This window comes from Desmodus rotundus, chromosome 10 (genome assembly GCF_022682495.2).
Source record: "Desmodus rotundus isolate HL8 chromosome 10, HLdesRot8A.1, whole genome shotgun sequence".
Lineage (NCBI taxonomy): Eukaryota > Metazoa > Chordata > Mammalia > Chiroptera > Phyllostomidae > Desmodus > Desmodus rotundus.
The window spans coordinates 6,356,544-6,381,000 of NC_071396.1; the positions used below are offsets into that span (position 1 = coordinate 6,356,544).

General features: G+C 40.1%; 1 protein-coding gene across 1 annotated transcript in view; it reads right to left on the bottom strand.

Annotated features, from left to right (window-relative positions):
• Nucleotides 1-24,457, bottom strand: part of USH2A (usherin) — a 499,855-nt gene that overhangs the window by 188,092 nt on the left and 287,306 nt on the right. The window contains exon 38 of the mRNA XM_053912470.1: nucleotides 13,849-14,025. Within this exon, the coding sequence (XP_053768445.1) occupies nucleotides 13,849-14,025 (177 nt within the window). The remainder of the gene's footprint in view (nucleotides 1-13,848; nucleotides 14,026-24,457) is intronic.

Below are 24,457 nucleotides of genomic sequence, written 5' to 3' on the forward strand. Positions count from 1 at the left end.
CAGCTAATGAGATCTACACTGTTGGCTAATTAAAGGCATTTTCAATAAAAAAGGCTTGAGAGTGAGAGCAGAAGAGGTGGGAGCTACAGGCTTCATGGAGCCAAGCTAAAGAGAGGATGACATCTTCTCTGGAATGTTACCAGTGCAGCAGAGGAGTAGTTAGGACAAAAATTCTTCTTAGGAAGAAAGTGTACATATAAAAATTCTGTTATGAAAATCCATCATTTTTTGTCACTCAGCTCAGTGACAAAATAAGACACTTTGGAGTATGTTATCGAACAAAACCTGAAGACAGTCCACTTGCCTTTGGTCTTTCACTGACTGCCTCCTTTGAGTCTACGTGTCTGAGGGAAACCCCACATTTCACCCGCGTTCCACCACTGTGCGACTACGTCAGTCAGAGCTCGTGCAAACATTTGTCCAATGTTCTGGGAAACCCAACTGGCCGGTCTCACCTGGCCCTAGTAACTGTTCTTCGCGAAGTGAGAAGCTGCCCTGCGCTGCTAAGAAAGCTCTAATTGGGATGGCAAGAAGCAGAGACCTGCCGGTACGGTCCCTAATAGGAGTGATAGAGAAAGAGGGGTCAGAGGTGTGAGCCAAGGGCGCCGGAACACAGGGACGCCACAGAATACTAATCGCTATCAACCATTTTGAGAAATGAAAGATTCCACCCCCCATTAGCATCCATGGGACCAAGGCAACACCCCTCCACCTCCACTTCTCTTCCTGGTTGAAGATGAAAGACTTGCTGGAAACTGCTCTGTAAGACAGATTCACAGTGAAATTGTTAACCAGGAAACATCAGGCAGACTGAAGTCATCCTCTGTTGGTTTTCAAACACCCCAAAGGTCTGACTGATGGAGCTCCGTGTGCCCAGAGAAGAGGAGGAAGTTTGAATTTCATTAGATGCATTATTTGTTTAACTAGGTACGGAACTGTCACTTGGTCAGACTAATTAGAGGCTGAAGCTGGTGGTCATAACGCCTAGAAGGATTTTTTTTTTGTTAAGCCCCAAACCACCAATCAAATTTTATTCCTTTTCCTTACAGATTCCCTCGATTTAGATACTCTATTTAAGCCTTGCTCTTGACATTTGAATTCCTCTTAGTATTCCTAAGAGAATTTCTTATTATTCCTATTATTTTGAATACCATCATATTCATCCAAATTAGTTTCTAGGCAGCATAGATTAAATTCTTTTTCCTTTAGAATCTGATTGCTTCAGCCCTTTGTGTAAGAGTGTATCTTCAATTGGAAAAATAATTTAAAATATATACAACCAAAATATTAGTGGATTAAGTCTACCCTATTTTTAGTTCAAATATTGCTCATTCACTTCATTTAAAAGAATTCTCTGAAGAATTTCACCTTTGTAAAATTAAAAATAGATATTCTTGGCAAAGTTAATACATGATTTTAACAGTGAGTAAATTCAAGCTAGGTCAAAGCCAGACTCTTTAGAGAGTGCACTAAATATTCTCTTGCTGAATGTTTCTAACAAGAACGATAGTTAAAAATGTAGTTAAGGAGATAAACTACTGTATTTTCAAGAACTGGACTCTTTCTTATGATGCCACTGGACCTAATATTCTGGGGTAGAATGAAGAGCCAAGCAATTAAGTGATATTTGAATAACTGACGAACTTCAGTCACTTAATGATCGGAGAACCAGAGGGGCTTGGTTATAAAAGTCATCTTAGCAATGGGATCGGATCTAATATTCAAGTTGATTGATTAATTACTTAACTAATGATAACTAGAAGACCTATCCTTAAATGGGGCATCCCTTACCTCAACAGGCCATTATTTTCACATTCTTTACTAGAGAGTGTGAAACAATAAAAAATGCCGCATGACTTCTAAGAACTGGTTTCAGCTCATGAGCAGTAGAGGTAGAATCAACATTTGAGAATAAAAATGGTGCATATTTGACCACAATAATAATCAATAACTATGTAATTAAATTTATATGAAGACAATCTGCAATCAGATGATTAGTGGGCTGTTGGTTTATAGTAATTTAGCCTCACGATTGCTATCCAGGACAGCACTGGTATCAGAAAGTATGTGAGATTATGCCAAGGAATTTTGTCAGTTTTAGGTTTATACACCTGAGGGAATTCAGAAGTAGAAAACAAATATATTAATATTAATAACCCATCTTTACTGTATATGTAGCACAAATTGGAATGCCTACATTTGAAAAATAGCATGGTAATCAAAACCATAGCTTCACCTAGAAGAAAAAAGCAAGGATCACCCCTAATTTCTAAGCATTTTCAATTAATTTCAGAAATAATTATTGGGTATATTGAATAGAATCCTTCTCCCCCTAAAACATTGAATTCTAATGCTGTCTATTCTCATGGAATCAGCAGCTGTTAAAAAGTGGAGTGCTAATTTGTTGCTACCCCATCTCCTCACAGATAAACTTTGCAATGTAGTGTACCATTGTTATGCACCCAGCAATGCATTCTATTCTTTGCATGTATCACACTTAATTCTCTGTGTCAGCCTTATGAGGTAGTTACTACTGTCTCTTGACCCAGCCCCCAAAGGAGGCAAAGTGTGATTGTATAACTTGGTAGCTTGTTCAAGGTCATATAGCGAGTAAGAGGAGAACTTAAGCTCCTCCTACTAAGCTATATGAACCCGATCAGGTTGATTTTGAAATCCGTGTTCTTAATCACTCGAGTTTCTTTTGCTTATACATGAGTGTGACTGTGGATATGTGTGTAGGTGTCAGAGATAAACAGAGGACATAGAGAGTGTGGCAGCTTCATGCATATCATTTTTACCCTGCATACTATTTTTTCTCCTTCAAGCAATCTCTAATCGCATATTTTGTCAGGAAGAATTTGCAAATGTTTTCTTTTTTCCCTAAGAAAAGGAGCATTGACAAAGAAAAAAAAAATAGAAGTTAACTTTAGATGATCAAGAAGGTTTCTCTGGTTTAAAGCCTGGCTACATGAGAAGAAGCCCAGGTCTAAGCCTTTCTGCGAAAACGTCTCAAATATATTTAGAGCTTACAGATTTCTGCAAAGCCACGTCCATTCACTAGTACTATGATAAGAGTCTGCTTGGCCCTGCTACTGTCAGACATAGTCATAGAAATTACTGTATGTTTTATTAAAAAACTGTTTTTGTCTCTCTCGCTCTCCCTCCCACCTTTAATCCCAGAGTCTAATTTAGTTGTTGTTCCCTTAGGTACAAAGTACACAGTTCATAATTCATTTGATATAAAATGTCAGTTCAGATTCTTGCCTGTCTTTGATAAATGAGAAAAAACCATGTACATTTCAATTTCCTCCATGCCGGAACTATGAAGAACAAGCCCCTGCGGTGCCTCTCAAAGACCTTTGTGTTCCATTAAACATCAAGACTCGGAAACGGTGGGGAAGGGTATTTCCAAGACAGACAGTACAAACACATGAGACAGAGGCAGACAGCTGATGCATCTCCTCGCAGTCAAGTGATAGCTCTCAGAGAGCATTTCTGATCCTCCAATTAGTCCTCACTTATAATTTAATATGCCACATCCAGTCTGCTGTTTCCTTACATTTAGCTTTGGAGGCACTTGGTAGAATCATCAAGGAAAATTTAAAACAAAAAAATCAGATGCTTGGAGACTGGTTTAATTTTCAGTCTAAATCTTGGCAGCATGAGTATGTCTTGTGCTCATTCCATAGCATGCCTTCCGTTCTTTAAACAAATAGCGGAGTCGCTGTTTACATACCAGCCCATGTCAGGGCACGGCCATTCTCTGTCCCTTATCCACGCCCACTGAAGATGGTTATGTGATTGTGACATCCCTTTTCAGGTGGACAGACTGAGACCCAGACAGGAGATCATGCAATCAGAAGACGAAAATGCTGGGGGTCGTGGGTGGTGGTCAAGTTAAAATTCAGAGTCGGACGGACCCCGCAGTCAGTGCACTTGATGAACGCACCACTGGAGGGACAGGCGCGCTGGACTTGCTGGGTCGACCCAGCAAGCAAGGTTTCTGTGGCCATGACTTCGACCTCGGACGTCAGCGAGGCGGGGTTTCTTCCTGACCGCCCAGAGGCTTCAGAGGGCCGTTCCTGTGGCCGTTCTGTTCCTGACGTGCCACGGGCCTCACCCTCCTGGGTTTTCCAAAAATGTTACCCTTGCTAAGTGTCCTCGTGTGACTACGGTGTCATGAATCAGTTCGTGGAATTGTGTTTAATACACGGATACAATGATTCTTTTTACGAAAATACAGGCTTCTTTTAAGGTAGTTTTTAAATTTTTTCCACAATCAACATTGTTAGAAAAATTCACTCTTTAGGTTCAATCAGATTATATCTATTCATTTTCCCTGTGGCAGAGAGGGCATTACCACAGAGAATTCAATTTTAATATAGGTCCAAAGACAGGACAACTTAGTAACTAGCAGCAATGGCACTAAGGTTTGGGGGAAATGCATTTGCACACATTCTAAAGGTATTATGTGTCTCACACCCACACAAAAGCCTCTGCAACGGCAAATCAGGTCAGCAAACTCTTACCTTCTGTCCCAAGTCAAAGAAAAAATGTAATTGATGTCTCACGTCACAAAAGAGCTAAAAGTTCAGAAAAGAAATTATTTCCAGAAAAAAATTAAAGGGCTCTTTTTTCCTAAATAAATAAATAGGAAGTTACTCTAGTATTCTCTTCGTCTAATTAGAGTTGATCCTAGATAGTGATTCATAGACAAGTATGAAAGAAGTGTGTCAGAATGCTTGGTGGACCAGTAAGTCTTCATAGTTAAACCAGGAAAGGATCGTCCCAGTGGCTGATTTTTGCTGTCTACACAGTGCGGACTGCATAAAATTGCTTCTGCTTAAAGCTTCTTTGGAAGGTTGTAAAATTATGTTTCAGCTGAGTTTGTTTCCCTCTCATTAGATTTTAAACTCGAAGTGTTTAATACTCCCAATGAAACTATATTATGACACACCTGCAGGGTCAGGCCACGTCTTCAGACCCGTTGATTAGAAAGACCAAGACCTCTGCGCTCCCTTCGCTCGGAGAGGATACCAGTGGATGGTGCTTCAAAGACACGTGGAGCGTGGTGGCCCAGAGCCAGGCTTCCGAGGCCAATCTCGAGGTCTGAATATGGTTTCTGCCATTTACTAGATGCACGACCTTACAAACCAGTTGCAAGCCAATCTCTTTTCCTCGGGCTTCCTCACGTGTAAATGTGGGTAATAATAGCACTTTCCTCATTGAGTCTGTGTGGCTTAAATGAGTTAATAGGGATGCATCCTCAACAGTATCTGAAGCTAGTCGGGGCTAAATGTAACACTAACTACCTCGAGGAAAACTGCAGGCAGGTCTCATCTGATTGCACTTGGCTTCACTGTGCTTCACAAACTGAAGACAAGACCCAGCCCCAGCGAAAAGACTATGGCTCACTTTATCACAACACTCGTTTTATTGCAGTGTTCTGGAATCTAAGCCACAATAAAACAAGGTGTGCCTGCGTGTTTATCAAATAAACATTTCCACGATCTTAATTGTTCTCTGGGCAACTGAAAACAGCCCTCTTTGTGGAGCTGTATTTGTGAACTCCTAGAAGGAAAACCCTTAAATGGGAGGTCTAAAAGCCAGCAAACCATGGAATCCAGAATGAAGTCGTAACCGACTTGAGGAGACAGGTTTCAAAACCCCTCAGAGGAAGTGCAGCCACAAGACACTCATTAAGAAATTTCCCCAAGGACAGAGACTCGAGTTTTAGTTACATGGAGTTCCTTAAGACAGATGTTCCATGAAGGAATCGAAGAGCAGAGGAAATTTAGCTGACAGCTTCTCCACTGTAGGGCTGATTAGTGTTCCTCGGTGCATAAACCATCACACCTGTTGCTTTCTGGTGCCACAGGTAGGTCTCAACGCCCGGGAGGGGTGAGCCAGTGTGTCACTTCCTGCCCCATTCGGGGGACTTGAGAACATGCTGGCTCTCTTACACTGGACAGGACTCTGACCCCGGACATGGAGCCTCTAGATGCAAAGACAAGTGGAGTGTAGGGTCCTGTGTCACCTACTTCCCCTCAGTGATTCTGTGTCTCAATTCTAAGTGTGGCACGGGACAAGATCACAGTCAAGATCACGGATAATTTTTCTTTGAAGGTGTTTTAAAGAGGACCTAGCTGAGTGGTTTTCAAAGTTGGGTATGCATCCCAATAACCTGGGAGCGGGATCTCTGGTAAATCATAGGTCCCTTGACCCCAGCCCCAGAATTTCTGATTCAGTAGCTTGAGGATGTGACTCCGGAGCCCGCATTGCAAACAGATTCCAGGTGATGCGGATGCCCCTTGTCTGATATTGCACTGTGGGGACCACGGATCCAGTTCAGGTCTGCCAGTTCAGAGGTGAGAAACCTGCATCATGTCAAGTCACGTCAGTCCGCCCAAACAGCTAATTAGGGCAAAGGGTGTCGCTAGAGGTCAGGGCTTTGAGAGAGGTCCCCCCACTTGGGAGCTCAAACAAAAGCCACCTGGTGAGCAGCCACACCCTGGTACAATTTTAAGATTTTATGACGCTTCTCTAAATGCTCTCTCCTCTTTTTCCTTACTCTCAAAAGAGTCTTGTGGTTTAAATACTTTTGTATGCAAATGGCAGGACGTCCACCCAACACATACAGGATTAACTAAAGAAAGGGGTTGTCTCCTGGAATAGGAAAATCTAGGCAAAGCGTTGGCTGTTGGCACAGCTGAATTGAAGGGATAAATGATGTCACCAGAATCCACTCTAGCTCCTCCTCTCAGATCTACTCTGCTTTCTCCCACGTTGACTGCATTCTGAGACCCTCTGAGGGGCATTGGGACTAGCAGCAGATTCAACCGAATCCCAGGTTCAAACTCAGGGCACGTCACATATCTCTGCTGGCTAGAATGGTTCTCAGCTTCCCACTGGCTCTGAGATGGGGGGTTTAGGGTGCCCAGAGGGAAAACGAGACTGCAATCAAAAGAAAGGGTGAAAAGGATGAAGGCCTGATGGGTGCAAACCGCCCCCCTCCAAGGTCACTACTACCCTTGAGGGCCTGTTAGTAAGCATTACTGATCTCCTACTATGTGCTCGGAGTCAAGGTACATGGTGAGAGAGCTCTGGAAAGAAAAGAAAGGGGGAGGAAAGGAGGGAGAAGAACGGGAAGAATGGAGGGAAGGAAGGAAGAATGGATGAAAAGGAGAGAGAGCGAGAACAACAGATTCAACTACACCTCTTCTATCTACTGCCATCCGTCCACTCATCTGTCCTCACCACGGATTTATACTCGACTCCAGTGATTTTCAACCTTTTTCATCTCACAGCACACGCACGCTAATTACTAAAGTTCTGTGGCACAGCAAAAAAAATATGCTTGCGTGTATATATTACACACACACACACACACAAATTTGCCAATCTGACAACGAAAATAAAAAGGGTATGATTTTGATTCATTCACACAGGACAGCTGCTGTGGTGGCTGCTGTCATTTTTTAATTTGACATTCTAAGGGAAAAGAGGTCAATGCCCCTGACTAAATAGCCACGTACTGCGTGTCTCACAAATTCTCGCAGCGCACCAGTGTGCCCCAGCACACCCGTTGAGAATCGCTGCCCTAGAAGATAAACACAAAATACGCATACGGAGCATTGGAATGAAAGGCAGTGTGAGTTTCACCATGACCCTCAAAGTGCCCATAGGATCGCTCTCATGAAGGATGTTCTGGACACCCTCGCATGTCTGCTTTCATTTGTCCCAAAGAACACGTGAACACCAGTATCACAGTGGCATAGTGCTGCTTCTGCACACTGTTGTCCACCTATTCGTCATGAAGTTTTTACGGGTCTCTAGAACCTTCAGTCTCTGGGTGAGCTGTACCTCTTAATAGAGATAAGGAATTTTCTCCAAGCTCCTAAAGCGAAGAGATTAAAAATATGGACTTTAAGGACCTAGGATACATTAAGAATTTGTCTCGCTTTTGTGAAACTTTATACAGACAGGAAAATGCTCACGGAATTTATGCAGGTCAGGCATAGAGTCTGTCAATGATAATGAAGGGCAAAGAATAAGATATTATTTTTAAAAAATAAAGCAAAAATTTCTTTAGGGCACCATAAGAATTCAAATAAAACTTCAAGTTGTTTTCAAACTGCAGAGCCAGTCAGACAGATGTGATTTTTTTTAACCTTAAAGTTACAGATAAACCTTTATTCCAAGATAAAAAACAGAAAACGAATTTACTTTTTTCTTTTTTAAAATAGGATTTTTAAAATATCAATGGAATGAAAAGGAATAATACTTTCCACCCCTTCCCCCTGATAAAGTAGGAAAATGTGATTTAAAAAATTGGGGGGGTCTCCCTCTCTTGCCCCAGGATGTTCTAAAAACGGCAGTTAACTGTGTGTGTGTGTATATTTCTTTACAAACCACATGAGAGTATGCAAATGTGGGAAGCAGGCAGCCCTTTGCTGGAGGCACAATTCAAAGTTTTTCCGTCTCCTCAGTGGCTCAGAAGTTAGTTCCTTTCTAAAGTGTTTTTATAAACAGGGAGTTCATTGTCAAGACAGTGAATATGAGGAGTGAGGAAAATTTCACAAATTATAAAACAGAAATTTACCAAGACAGGCCCTGTGCTAAGCACATTATATATACTGTGCTGTTTAATCCCGGATCAGGTAGGAATTATCATCAAGCCTATTTTACGGATGAACAAACTTAGATTCAGATATATTTGTGGATTTGCTCATAATTACTCAGCCAGTGAGGGAAAGAAGCAGAATGAAAGCTAGGCGTGTAGAATTCTAAAGTCCACGCTTTTACCATGTGCCTAAGTGCCACTTCTAAATGAATTTTACTCCTTTTCATGGGTGTTTTACCCAGGGAGGGAGATCAAGAAGAGATCAAGTAAAGCAAGTTCCAAAACAAACCACTCATAATCATTTTGCCTTTCTCTGTTTGCGATTTTCTAATAACATACATTTGTAAAAGAAGCACATTCCCCAAGGTTGGTATTTTTACGGAGTTTGTGGATTTTAATAATTCTCATCAATTTGAAGCTATGAACTGGATTTGGAAAACTGGATTAAGTTCCCCAACTAAGGTGGCTCTGAGTGGCTTTCCCTGTTACTATAAAGCAGGTCAGAAAAAGATAAATAGAATAAAATTATTCCTTTTGCAAAAATATAAAATTTTCATAAAAAACCTCTTTCTAGCTCATCGGTATGGGGTTTGTCACTAATCATTTTAAACTATGCCCTTTTATGCTTCTTCTGTCTCTCTCAGCTTTCTGAGGGGTTCTTTGATGTGACAAAGACAGTTTCAGACAAGAGTTGAGTCATGCGCAAAAAAAAAAAAACAGGTTTAAGTCTGGAGGCAAAATGCGGTGTATTTAAAATTTATATACTCTATAATGCCTTTGTTCTGAACTTGAAGATCCTGCAAAACTTGTAAGCTTCTTTGCTTTCTTCCTCTAAGCTCATTTGTTCTTCCCTCGCTTATTATCATGCAACGGTGGCTTTAACTGGTGGCTCCATTGTTTAACTGCATGCGGAGTCATGGCTGACCCTTTCTGATCAATTGCCAATCCATACAGGTTTGACTGATAAAAGAGCCAATTAGATTTAAGCAAATTAAGGGACATCACCAATGTCAACCACTTATTAAACTGAATGCTGAATTCCATGCATACCAAACACTAATGCACCGAGCCCCATTAAGAGCTGAAACCCTAACCCCATTAGTAACTCCAGGCCTTGAGGGCGGAGAGGCCACCGGGAAGTTTCATATTTATGGATTAACATTTGGATTCCGTTTTTATTTTTTTAATTCTTTGCCTAGAACTCTTGAACCTGCACTATAATGCTATTCAGGAGCTCTGATTAAGTATATTCCTCATTTCTAGGAGTATCTTAGTGCTAAACCTGAACAGTGTGTTATAACAAACAACCTAAAAATGTGGTTACTGCAGAAATACAAGAACCCGAATACACAGGTGTAGGGAAGGATACGCTATATAATTGGAAGGAAAACAAATTCTCCCGTTGACCAAATACTCTTTCAAAATAACTTTTAAAGTAAAAAATGCCACTATTTGGGATTTGCCACCACGTGTGCACTGAAATATGGGTTTCCTGATTTCACTGGTCTTAATTTCCATCCTCAAAATAACCTGTGTTTATCATACTGTTTAATCATGTTTCTCTTTTCTTTTTATTGGGATGGGGAGGTCAGTTACTTTTATTTTTTAATAAAATTTGTTTTATTAAACAATAACAACAATGAAACAGGAAGATTTGATAGAACTAGGCTTTGAAATTAGATATTTTGGAGTTATTTTTTTTAAATTCTGGTTTTATTGAGGTATAATCGGTATTCAAAAATGGCACATTAATCATATTTCTGTCCTCATTTGACATGTACTAAAAACTAATATCAAATAAGATGTTTCATAACCATCAACTGAGAGCTGTTTTGGACCATGTCCCTTCCTGTCTCCTTTTCTAAATGCCTATGGAAACCAAAGTCTGTTCTTCCTACAACTGTGTAAGAGAAACCACCGCTGTAGGGGAGGGTCCTGAATGAGGGGTTGGTGCAATCTGCAAGGATTTCTTACCTTCCCTTCCCCTGCCCTCCTTATAGTCTGGCCCCCTAACAGCCAGTGGCTGCAGCATCCTTCCACTGAGCAGGTCACATTTTCCACAGCTTGATAAATATAAGGTTGCTCAGGTAGGAGATGAGGCCTGGGGAGACCTGAGCAACGACAATCGTACAATCTAAGACTGGTAATTCAGCTGTCTTGGCTGATTGATTCATTCATCCACTCATCAATTGTTCATCTTACACCTACCACCTGTCGGGGTCGGTCTAGGTAGTGAAGATAAAAATGTGAACGAGAAATAGTCCCTGCTGGGGAGGATCGGGTAACCTAGGATTGTTTCAGTCGGATCGGACAGGTACTCTCAGTACAGGACAATTCCACTGGGTGACACAGGCTGGATCTTAGCTTTCCTTGGTGAAAGATGACTTTTTGATGGACAGATGGCTACATTGAAGCCTAAAAAATTAGGAGGATTTGGCCACATCAAGGGGGTAAAGGAAATTTTAAGTCTGATAGCAAACCTTTGATAAAGAAAAAAAAAACCAGCATTTTTTTCCTACCCAAAGCTTCTATTATTACGTTTTAAAGTACACGGAGTAGAAAACAAAGGGCATTATCATTATAAATCTTGCATAATCAAGCATGGAAACATAGTAGGAATTCAACATCACCATTAAAAAAAGAGATCTAACATTGAAATCATGGAAAGGGCAATAATGGTAACAATCCAAGTATAATGAGAAGTAAATAGCACATAGAACCTCCTCCGTCCACAAGTTGGTTCGCTTCTCTACATCTCAGTTCATTTATTATTCATTTCAGCATGAAATGCAGTTCACTGGACACAGGCATGGAAGATTTCTTTAATAACTCTCAGTACTAATTTAATTCTACTTAAACACACACATTCTCGTGAATGCCACATGCTTTTCAGCATGATTTTATGTGTAAATCAGGATAATATGTTTTCAGATCATTAGGTAAAAGGAAGCATGAACTAAAACCTATTTAATCAATGAGGTATCACCTTTCAACTGCCACAAGGTCATAAAAAAGATAATTTCAAAGCTATAAGTTTCCTAATTGTAATCAACAACAATCTAATAATGAAAAAAAAAGTACTTCCTAATGGCTGCAGTAAACTCGGGCAAGTCACTGTCTGTCTTTGAAGGTATCTTGCTCCCTCATTTGGTGAAGGGCCACCTCTCACATCCTGGGTCTCTGAGTACACAAAGTGTGAACGACTGCATGGTGCCCAGGGAGCAGGCTCTGTGATGATGAGGAGGACAGGTGTCTGCAGCGGAGCTAACACTTACCACGTCGATTCTACCCCACTATAAACAATACTTTAGTGTCTTCCTGCTTGCCTAATATTAGCCCTTCTACTAACCCAGGCAGACATGTCCACACAGTGTGCATTGAGGTTAGCAACGAACAGGAGCTTGTTATGTTTACTGAATTCTGTGTGTGTGTATGTGTGTATATGCATGCGCACAAATACTATAAAATATTAGACCTTATGTTCTCAAACACATAAACAATTAAATTATCCCTATTTTATGAATGTGATATAAATTGCAAACTATCTAAATCCATGTGCATGCCACAAAATTAATATGTAACTTATCAAATATTCCATACGCTGTTAAGAAGATATTACTATGTAACTTACAAAAACCTCCGTTAAATCACTGATGACTCTTTAATACCTAAATGTGAATGAAGGATATTATATACTAAGGCATGGAGCCGTCACAATTTTCTATTCTTTCCAGAACGTTGGGTTACAGTCCGAAAAGGAAGATCTGAATACACGAGCTTTCTTCTTTTGGTCTCAATTCTTCACTCAGCACCTATCAGACTTCAGTTCCCGTTTTTACGACGGGCTCATGAAATATAATACTATTTCAGTTGATTAGCCCCAAAAGTCTGTTTCAAGCATTCTTTTCTTAAACAGCGTGGCTTCTGCCAGTTAGAGTTGCAAGTGTTTCAGTAAACACCCATTCATCAATTCTATAATGCCATAAAAGGCAGATAACAGCGAGCTGTTTTTATGATACAGCAGGCCATGAATCTTTCCTTGCGAGAGGGGTTCCGCACGAACTGCAGGCTAACCCTTCTTTGCCGCCAGTCCTGAGGCCTTTCTGGACTCATTTTAGACTCATTTTTGGAGACGGATTTTTCCAGCCCTGCAGATTCCTGTTAACAAGGTACTGACATTCTCCCTTTGTCCGAACACATCTGATCCTGGAGCTGGGCTACCAGGGCAGGGTGCCCTGAGGGTCTTTCCTGTGGTATTTTCAGGAAACGTACATTCCTGAACACACAATTCAGAATCTTGCTCTTACTCCCCTGAGGCATGCTTTCTATTCAAGGGCTACACCTGTTGATGCAAGAAGGTTTTTTTCTTTTCAGCAGTTAGTCCCACAAACAGTTAAAACAGGGTGGAATGGAAGCACATCAAAATAATTATTCTGCTTAAGCTAGGTCCTTTTTACAGAAATTGTTAAAATAAGAATATCCAGATTGGATCACATTTCACATATGAACATGACAATACTGAACTCTAATCACTAAGATGTGGAATTTAAAGGTGTTTTTCCAGTGGTGTGAGTAGAGTTTTCCTATTGTGTTACCTATACACGGTCCATTTTTGCCAAATAGAAAAGTTTAGACATAGCCCTGGCTGTTGTGGCTCGGTGGACTGAGTGTCAGCCTGCAAACCAAAGGGTTGCCAGTTCGATTCCCAGTCAGGGCACATGCCTGGGTTGTGGGCCAGGTCCCCAGGAGGGGGTGCATGAGAGGCAACCACACATTGATCTTTCTCTCCCTCTCTTTCTCCCTCCCTTCCCTTCTCTCTAAAAACAAATAAATAAAATCTAAAAAAAGAAAAGTTTAGACGCACATCTAAATTACATCCTCAACAAACCGGGGACAAAAACCACTTGTGTTACAAAATTAAAGCTCAAATTGAACATATAAGCTTTGAATCTAAATCGAGCCTCAAACAAAAAAGCATTTCACAATCTTTGTAACATGCACAAAGCGAGACATAAGTGTGTGTCTACATACACACACACGGTGCGAGGTAGAAGTCTCAACAAACAATAAAATAATATCCGTAACAGGGTCTCAATAAAACAACTCAGTCAACCAGCCATACAAGTGAGCCGCTGAGTTCTAAAAAAACCAATTCCAACAATGAACGAGGAGCTCAGTAGAGGCTTACTGTAAGTGGAGGTAGCCAGCATCGTTCTCAGACTTACCCCCTGGTGGCAGGGCAAGCGTAGCAGGGTCACTCAGCAAGCTACCCCGGGCACCGGAAGCATTCACTTGGACGGTGTAGTTGGTAAAAGGGACCAGCCCCTCCACAGGCACCCAGAGGTCGGTCTCTTCACCACTGTGCACCACTTTTGTGCCGTTCAGAAGAGTCCAGTTATTATCTGTGGAGTAAAAAAGAAACATCGAATGCTGTATTTAGGGATTCTCTTCTGCTATTATGTAAACCTTTGGTTGGGTTCCTCAATATCCAGTACTATTAAACTGCCACCACCATAAAAGGCATTGTGCCCCCCTACTTCTGTTCACTATGCTGTGGACAAAATGATATCTGATAACACACGATGATTTCTAATTCATTCATCGCAGGGATCGAAATTACTGGACTGATACCCTAAGACAGTATAAAGCCATAGCACACATATAATGCAGATTAGTAAAAAATTCTTCATGGATGCATACGTTTATCCCTTGGAGCATTATTTACAATTTGTTTCAGGGATTCTCAAATACTCGGATTTTCTGTGATGTGCAGACTGCGAGGAAATCACACTCTTTTCCCCCAAATAGAATGACTCTGGATATACACATAAATAGTACAGTCAAAGATCTGTGTCAGAAGTCTTACTTATCGTCAATTGGGGTAATTCCTGCTCATTTTGCTTGAGAGATGGATTGACTGCTTTCTCTCTACTGCCTGTGTACATCAGAATTGGTCAGAAGACCCTGGAAAGCCACTGGGGACGGAAGTCCTGCGTCCAATCGGATCTGGAGGGGTGGATTTTCAGCTCTCTAGGAAAACGCAGAGGCTGCCTGGCTGTAGAACAGAATCACTTTCTATGTGTCCCCACTGCCCGCCCCGTACCACTGCTCCCCACCCCCGCACCGCTGTGGATCCTGCCAAGGCCTCAGCAAGCCCATTCTCGAATCTCAGCGTGTCTGGGGCACAGGAACATTCTGCTGCCTGATAACAGGGTATTTTTACCTCCTCTTCTACGTAGCTGGGTTACGTTCAACATTAAGGAGAATGAGAAATTAGACTTAAATTAGAAAAAGTTCCAATCCAAAAATTGTTACATTTTATTTCACTTTCAATGTTAGGTGCTTTCCTGGAAAGTTTACATTTGACAAATTTTTCAAAATATTGCTTAATCTTAGTACATTTAGTTATAGTTACTCTTAAAACACCAAAAAACCCCATTAAGAATAGTAATATTTACTTCAAATATCCTTCTTCCTTTGCCAAATCACTTATTATATTTACCTTTAATCTTCTCCAAAGGGAGTAAGTGGTACTTATGGGCTAAACACAGAAATAATCATTTCTATTCATTTTTAGTGAGACAAGATGAAGATATATTCACAGATTAAGAATGGTTTTAAGTTCCTAACCTGGAAACAGACAATTCACAGCTATATACGCATAACATAAATTAGCAGGGAGTCCTGAAACCTGCAAAGCAGCCTTCGACAACTTCGCGACTCATTGCAAAGACACTCCCAACTTGTGCTGTATTAAGTAGCTTTCATAGGTTCTTGACAACTAGTCAACTATATTCAGCTGAAGATTCCTGAGCTCCAACTGCATGGTGGGAGTAGACTTCGCTAGGTGCTTGTAACAATGAGCTTGAAATGCCTGAAATGTAGTTCCTGCATTCAGGAGACCTGGTCAAGATGAAATGTGCATCACTTCTAACCACTGTCTAAGAAAATTACATTTGTCACATCTGAAGCCTCCTCACACTCCCATAATGTATAGCTCCATGGAAGCCTTTTCCACTACAGCTGAAGCTGCTACTGCTATGGCCACATACCCAGCTGTAAAATTTCAAAAAGGACACCTCCTCCTATCCAGGCAGGTGCCCTACTGCGTCTGAAGCAGTATAACTGTGGCCATCTTTCACAAGATTGCAAATTGCAAAACAATAATGGAAATTCTAAAAGTAAGCCAAGAGAATGCAATTTTATAAATTTTTCACTAGGTGCAAATGTAAGATCGATGAGTTAATATCAACACTTATAATACTGGCGAGCTTCTTTTCTCCCCTTGCACTTGGTTGGTTTTTGAAGCGAATTTCTCGCTGTAAAACAAACACTGTTGCCAGCTTTGAAAGTGGCATGGCAGGGGGAAATACATTAAATACCACTTTATTCTAAGTTTCCCAGATAACATTAATACACGGCAATTATACAATTAGTTGTAACATTGCATTCTAATTATAGAACAATGATTACTCAGTAATTATAAGAAGTATATAATTACTCAATAATTATGAGAAGTATGTAATTACATAAACCATTTTGTTCAGCTCAAAAAAGAACTCGTACATCTCCATCCAAGAAGCACGCAGCTGTGACATGGAGCTCGGTTCACAGACCTAGAGCGACAGACAGGGTTCCAACCCTCAGTGAAATGCAAGATCTCCAGCTTCGAAACCAAAACAGGGTCCGTGGATTTTGGCTTTCCCTCCACTTCATTCTCCCTGCCCTCATGCTCTTCCTTTGAACTTGACCTTGAACTTGAACTTTGAACTTGGGCTCCTAGATCATTGGAAAAAATTCTTAAAACTGGAAGTCCTCTGATCCCCCCTCCTGCAAGGGCATGCTTTTTCACTTTTCTCTGCATATTCTTTGTTGCCAGTGGTCTGGAAAATGCAGTCCGGGTGGTTCAGCCTCAAGAATCAAGGTGGAAAATGCTGATGCGATAAGCATTTCCTATCACAGGTTAGCATTCCTGTGTGGTTGGCGTCAGCGCTGACCCTATTTGTGAGTGAAAGTGCATGGTGCAGGCCTGCTGAGGCTTCCGTGTTCAGGAGCCGTGGCTCCGCATCACCTCCCTCCCAGGACTGCGGAGTGGGAAGTGGAGTTCTTCTCTCCCACCCTCTCTGGCTGCGCCCTGCGCCCTTGGGCTCTAACTGAGGATTGCACTGGCTCTTTGGGGAATGCTCCTATGTTCACCTCCATCAAAATCATGTGGGGATTCTCGATAAACGTTTACCTCCCCGAGTTCCGCTCCAGGTCTACTGTGTGAGACCACCCAAACATAGGGACCAGATGCATTTGGTGGTTCTCTTCCTGCAGGAAGAATGACTGAGTTGGGGTTATTTCATCCATGTTAAAGCTAGTCTTTTTTTCTAAATTTTACTTTCAACATAATTCTGTGTTAGCGTCAAGCATACAGCATCATGGCCAGACAACCATAATCTTTGCAAAGAGCCCTCCCCCCAATGTTTTAGGTATCCACCTGGCACCATACCTCAGCATTCCAATGTTGTTGCCTGTATTCCCTGTGCTTTGCTTTACAACCTCATAACTATTTTGTAATTTAGTTCAAATCCCTTCCATTTTTTTCACCCAGCCTCCCAACCCCCTCACTCTGGCATCCACCAGTCGGTTCTCTGTATCTATGAGTCTGTTTCTATTTTGTTTCTTCTAAGCTGGTCTTAGTGTTATAAACAAAATTTATTTATTTTGCTTCCCAAATCAATGAGGTCATGTTTGGCATCTTATTAATTGATACCTTTAGATTCTAGCTTTGGGCTATAAAATGTTTATTCTATTAGTGAAATCATGCTTCTTCAGAGAATATAGAAAGCTAACTCTTAAACCAAGTCTAACTTCATGGACTACAAAATCTAATACAGTTGTTTGATAAGAAATTTTTAATATGCATAAAAATAATTTAAAAAATGAGTAAAGATTACTGTATACCTGAGAACAATAACAATAATCAGAAATCAGGATTTCTGATTTAAGTATTTCTCCTCCCTCCCTGATGGAAGATACCGGGGAAAGAAAGATTCTTTGAATATAGGCCAACATTATGCATCACACGAAGAAAATACATTTCATAGAAGTCAGGTAAATTTCAAATAAATTCCTAGATCCTATTTCACAGTAACAGAATGTGGAGACTCCACATTCCAAAAAAATTTTCAAAAAGGTTAATTCATGCATTCCTACTTTTCTATCTTATATTGAATAAAAAAATGTTAAATAAAGAAACAGCCGGGGGGGATGGTGGGGGTGGGGGAGGGAGGTGGGTTCAGCTGGGGTGGGGGGGAGGGAAGGGGAGAAAAGGCATACAACTGTAATTGACTAACAATAAAAATTGAAAAAAAAAAAAAAAGAAACAGCCAACGTAAATCTCTGTCCTACAGCTTTTACTTGCAAAGAAACTTCTTCAGCTTCAAATAGGAAGTCACACTAAAACGTTAACAACATCCGTGCCCATTTGGCAGCTAAAATCTTACTGTTAACATTCTTATTGGTCGAACAACAGGGTATTTTCTATACGATGATTTTTAAGCAAAAATCTGCATAAACAGACAGTTTCCCACGTATGATTCAGGGATGCGTGTATCATTGCTGTCCTGGGAATTTCTTCCTGCTGGGTTCTCTAGATTGAAATAACATGAATGGGTTTGCTTTCCCATTCTTGTTACAATCATTGTCACAAGAATGTTAATGCACCATATACTCCATAATTTTTTCCCTCTGTGCTCTACTGTTCTGACCTTTTCAATATTCTGTAATTTGACTGGCTGGCCGTTTCAGTTCTCTCCCTTTTACAGCCTTATTAACTTGTGGGAAGGAGGTGAAATGAGCAACCAATCCGAATACATAATATTGCAAAGGTCAGCGTAGACATATACAGTATCATCATACACAGAAGACTGTATGCCAGGCATTAACATCCTGATATCTTATTCATGTGACAAAGATGGTAACAAGAACAGAAAATGGCACAACATGAATCCATTCTCATGACAAAGATGCTAATGAGAAATGACAGCGAACAAACCAAACTGATTCTTGTTACCCCCGTGAAGATTTTACATGTCAGACCTGGTCCTGCTTTAAGTTAGCCTCTCCCTAAATCCAATTACACCTTAAGGTAGAAAATGCATTGACTAATTTTCCCACTTCTAGCTGTAAAAAGGAAAAGCTAGATTTTTCCCTGTATTGAGGTCTCAATTTTACTGTTGTTTAGCTCCATCCCGCTATTACAAAATTCTGCCAATACTAAAATCAAAAGACATCAAATGGGAAAAAAGGCCTTTAACATGAGCTAAGAATTCTAGTTCACTTCAGATAGCCCATATTAATATTTAAGCTACCTTTATTTATTCTTTCTAAGGATATCATTTCAAATTATATTACCTGAAGGCAAGTGTGTCCTCCAAACTCCATTATTCGAATAGGTCTCCCTTTGGTAGAAATATGAAAGGTGCCAGGTATTTGTTTAAGTTATTACATGGTTAAAGGAACCTATTCCTGGCCTTAAATTTTTTGCTAACATAGAAAATATTTGTAATATATACCTATGTGGCTGTTTCTCCACAGAACATTTTGAAAGAAAAAAAAAAAGTAACCCCTGAACCACTTAGAGCTCTGAGAAAAACAGTACTCTATTAATGCATCATATTTCTTACCGTTACTGCAATTACTCTAATGCAATTTTTAATTAGTTGTCATCTAGTAAAAGCTGTACTGTTTTGATTCCTCTTTAAAGCAGTCATTTGGCTAGAATGACAACTGTAGTTCTGGGGATAAATACAGCAAATATTTCATGAACTATGAAATGTATAGTATTATACTAAGTGAAGCAAGTCAGAAAAGGACAAGAACGTAGGATTTCACAGATGCATGAGATATAAAAGAAAAAGCAACAAATGAACACCAACAAAACAAACAAACTAAATTCATAGCTACAGAAAACAGAATGTGGGGGGAGAACAAAGAGGATATAGGGCTCGAATATACAGTGATGCACGGGGACTAAACTGCGGGTGGTAGCACGCAGCAGAGTACACAGATGTCATGGCCTGATGTTGTGCGCCTGAAATTTACACGGTGTTCTTAACCAATGCTACCCCACTAAAAAAGGGGTTAGTTAATGGTGGAACCTAATTTTGAAACCTCACAGTAGGAGAAAGATGTGATAAATTCATGCTTGGCACAGCACAGTTCCCAACTCTTCTCCAAGAGGAAGAAATGTAAACCAAGGGAATCCTGGGAACTCTTACTAATCTCCAATCTAAAGGGAAATGACTGAGCCGAGTCCGTAGAGATTGGAACAGCAGTCAGGACTGGCTGCTCTGTCCACCATTGTGCTGAGTTGGGGGAAGAGGCTGATGCTCCCAGAAGGGGGGGTGATGTAAGCGAATGAATGCAGTGAATGGAGAGGTCATTTACTTGGATCTGAGAGGAGACAGAGAAACTAGATCCCCCAGAATTCTGCCCAATACATCGATTCATACCCTGTAGTTTGCTCCCCTTTCTCCACCCCCATGTGAGGTCTACAGAGAAGGACATGAATAAAGAGCAACACCCAGTTCTCAAAGTCTCGGTTGAGGGAAGACTAACAAGCACTGGGAATGAAAAGAAGTAGGCTGTGTTTGGAGCAAATGCAAAGTCTGGGCAAAGTGGACCATACAAGGCACAAGCAAGACGAATGTGAAGGAAGAAATAACATGCTGAATATACATAGAGCCAAAATGAAAGAAAAGGTCCCCGCATAAGACAAATGAATCATGCGGCTCTGGGGGTGGGGAATGATATGTATTTGCCATAACATGTAAAAGAGTATTGCGGAACAGAGAAACAAATTGGATATCAGAAAAAGTCATCCGTATTTAACAAACAAGTTAGAAAAGGCAAGGAACAGAACAGAGACAGCTGAAAACTAAATGGCGTGTAATGGAAAGTCTTGAGATAATCATAATCGCTGCATCAGAAAAGAGACTGAGAAACTACAACAATCAGAGAGATGACGGTAGACATATAAAAAGAAAATGACCAGAAACATGATTTTTTTTTTTTTTTTTTGGTAAGTGACTGAAGCTCATGTGTGCACTTAGCCACAGGGCTGTCAACCCAATAAGTCCACGTGGGGACTGAGAAGGTCGATGGAGTGAAACAATGACCAAGCTCAGTTTCCTACAATAACTCTGTCTGCCTTCATTGAACATAATTTCTGTTATCTGCCACCAAAAACACCCATGAAATGGAGAATGGAAACATGATGTTCACCATCTGTTAACATTGGTTATCTATAGGTGGTAGGTCTTAGTTAATATTATTTTTACATATGATGTGCATTTCTAAGTCAGCATGCATAATTTTGGAAAGTCAAAAGAATCTTGAGAAGGTTGAAATGCCCAAAGAAAATATATACACTGCATTTAAATTTATAAATTATAGTAAAACCAGGAATCCACAAACTACTGCCCACAAGCCAAATCTGGCCAGCTGTCTGTTCTTGTAAATAAAGTTTTATTAGAACACAGACAGGCACTGATACTTTCAGATACTGTCACGCTGCTCCAGCATAATTGAGAAGTTATGCCAGAGACCATACTGCCTGCAAAGTCAAAAATGTTTAGTGTGTGGCTTTGCAGCAAAAGTGTGCCAACCTCTGAATTAAACAATTAAACTGACAACCTCTTAAAAATGTCCTGCCTTCCTCAATAAAGGGAGCCATTTCCAATTTCTAGATTGATTTTCTTGAGTAAACTCCGTTTTAAAGAGTGGAACAGGGTATGTAGAAAGAACGTTTTATTGATATGACCCTATCTTATGCCAGTGCCCTGTACTGTCATTAATGCTTTGAATGTCTTTCATTATTCAGCAGTTAAGAGATGCAAATGACTGAAAGGAAAGAGGCAGGAAGAGAATACATTACAGACAGTCCCTAATTCCACTTGCCCAGGAAGTCTGCAAATGGAAGTCCAAGCACTTTGCTTTGAGCAGAGTGATAGCTGTGGTGCGGAAGGCTTCATCAGAGGAACTCAAGAAGGACCAGTGACTCTGGCGAAAGAAGGGCGAGTTTACTGATTCAACTGCTGCTGAAAGACCTTCCAGCCGTAATTTGCCAAAAACACAGAACATCTATCTCCTCCCTAAAGATCTTGGTGAAAACAAGTAAATGGCTAAATAAGGCTGAGATATTTGCAGGAAGAGGAAAATGCAGTGTTAAGAGAGCCTCAGAATTTAGGTTAAGGAAATAATCAGATAAGTGCACCAAATACTGCCTATTCTAAATATAAGAAAATGAATTACAAGAAAGGCTTAACTGTGCCTATGCAAAAATTTGGCTTTAAGAACCAAGAACAGGAGGCTAGAGGCAGAGGCGAGAGAACTGTAATGTGGTACCAGGGTTCCAAAATAAGCATTCAATGTGTAGAGGATCATAAGATATAAATTTGTTTGTAAAGCAAAGAGAGTTTGATGTATAAATGTTGCCCTCCTGAGCGACAGCTTAGTCAATTTTGCTCTGTAGTTTACAGTTGAACTGTTTCCTTCGAACCCCTCACGTGGTAGCTTCCCAGTCTGCATAATTACAGAAATAAAAAGAGCCTGCTTGCATCCCTTCAAAGGCATTGACTTACCTTAACTGTTTTCTTGCTGTTACCCTAGACCAACGAGTATGGCTCACTAAATAAAGGTGGCAAAAGAGGTAACACCTCCATCTGGAGAAATAGATAATCACACACCTATTTATAAAAATCACATCCTAAGCTTGCAGGTTATAGCCACTCCTCTTACAAATCAAAAAAAAAAAAGGTGAAGCTATTTTAAAGCTTACTTCATCTAAAGAAAAATATTGAGCAATTTGAACTGTTTATTAACAATGTTATAGTTCCATATTTGAATCTTGATCTTTTCATCCTTGCTCCTTCTGTTGGCTTCCACTGTTAGGGTACCAATGAAGATTATCTACTTTTCAAAGATGTTCATAACTCATAGATGCCAATAAAAATATTCAGTTCTTTGGGGAGATGATCAGAAAGAAACTGGCTAAAAAGCAGACCCAGGGATCTCTAATCCATAATCAAATATCTAGATTGATTGTGTCACTTGCACTTGTATTGATTTCAATTGGAGTAGCTCACCCAAGGGAATAATAAAAATGTGGAATAAAACTGATTTATGAGAACAAAATAAATCCTTTTGTGAGTGGTAATGAATTGGGACTATTTAACCCTTTCAATCACAGAGTGAAAGAACAATTTATTTTTTTAAGAATGCTGAGCTAGCCCAAAGCAGTCATATCGGAAATGCCAATATCACCAAGTACCATTACACGAAGTTGTGACGCCGGGAAAGAAATGCTGCCCTGAACTTGATGGAAGCCACGGTTTGACATGTGACATATGTCTAGCTTTCCTGGGCCAACTTCCGTGTGCCAAAACACATGATGAACCTCTAAAGTCCAAAGTAGTACAGGATCACTCAATACATGTTTATTGTACTTATTTACATGACGTGTAAGGCAGCTGGGGAGCAAGAGCAAAATATGGTGGCACATTCATGACACTTAATTTTTTTCTTTAATATAGATGTTTTCTATTGTATTGAGGGCTATCTTCAGGGTAACAGGGATATCCACGGAGAGAGTGTTCCGTATAACTAGGGCACAGACAAATATTCGCCTTACAGAAAATTAAAGGACCTAGAAAAAACGGAAATGCTTTGTCCATAAATGGAAAGCAACTGTTTGATCCTATCAATGGAGCCAACCAGCCAACCAGTTGATTTAAAGAAAAAAAAAATTAGTTACCTCATGTTCCTTGACATTTGCAGACAAAACAGTCTCAAACGTTTGGTATCGATTTAACTCTTAGCCTGTGCACGTGTGCTGGCATTTTCTGCCCACACCCCAACCCTGAACTGTCCCATACAACAGCCGCTCCCCACGTAGGGTCTTTGAGCACTTGAAATGTGCCTAGTTAATGTTAATTAACATCCGGTCACTGCTGTAGTCCCTGGAAAACTTTTAAATATGTCGGCATGTGAATCTAATTTTTTAGTTGACAACTTTATGAAACCTAAATATGGATCAAATATTTCTGATAAACATTATCAATGAATTGAAGTGTTTTATATGTGTAAAATACACACACAGACTTATGAGAAAAAGAATGTTGGCATCTCATTGTTAACTTAGGATTTTGCTTATATGTTGAAATGACACCGTATTGGGTATATGGGTTTATATAAACTATACTACCAAGTTATTTTCAACTTTTTACTTTTTAATATGCAAACCAGGAAATTTAAATTTTTGCATGCTGAAGGGGGTATTGTAATGCACAAGTAAATGCAGGTTTTATTTTTATCTTAAACTGATGAAAAAACCCACATTTTTTCGAGACCTGGCTACATATAATCACACAAAAGGAAGATGAAATTATGAGTAGAAGGCATGGATTCTTTTCAATACACTGCATTTAATTCCCAGTCCTAGGAAAGCTGTGGCAGAACCACTTCCAAGGGACTGCTATGAGAAAGCGTAAGTTGATTTGTTATCAGTTCTGTCAATTTGTCTTGTACTGTGATGGTGTTTAATGAATGGACAGGAAGGTAACTTTATTTTTCCTCCCTGGCATAAAAAAGCTTTTAAAAAATTAATACATTTTACTATTTACAATGAAACATAATTTAATTCAGTTTGATGGTGTCATAATTATTATAGCATAATAATTTTTCTAGTGTGAGTTTTCCGCATATGCCTTACAGAGTAAATCATGAAACAGGAAACAGGTCAAATCAAAAAGATAATAAGAAACTCTATTACAATAAAGGAATAAA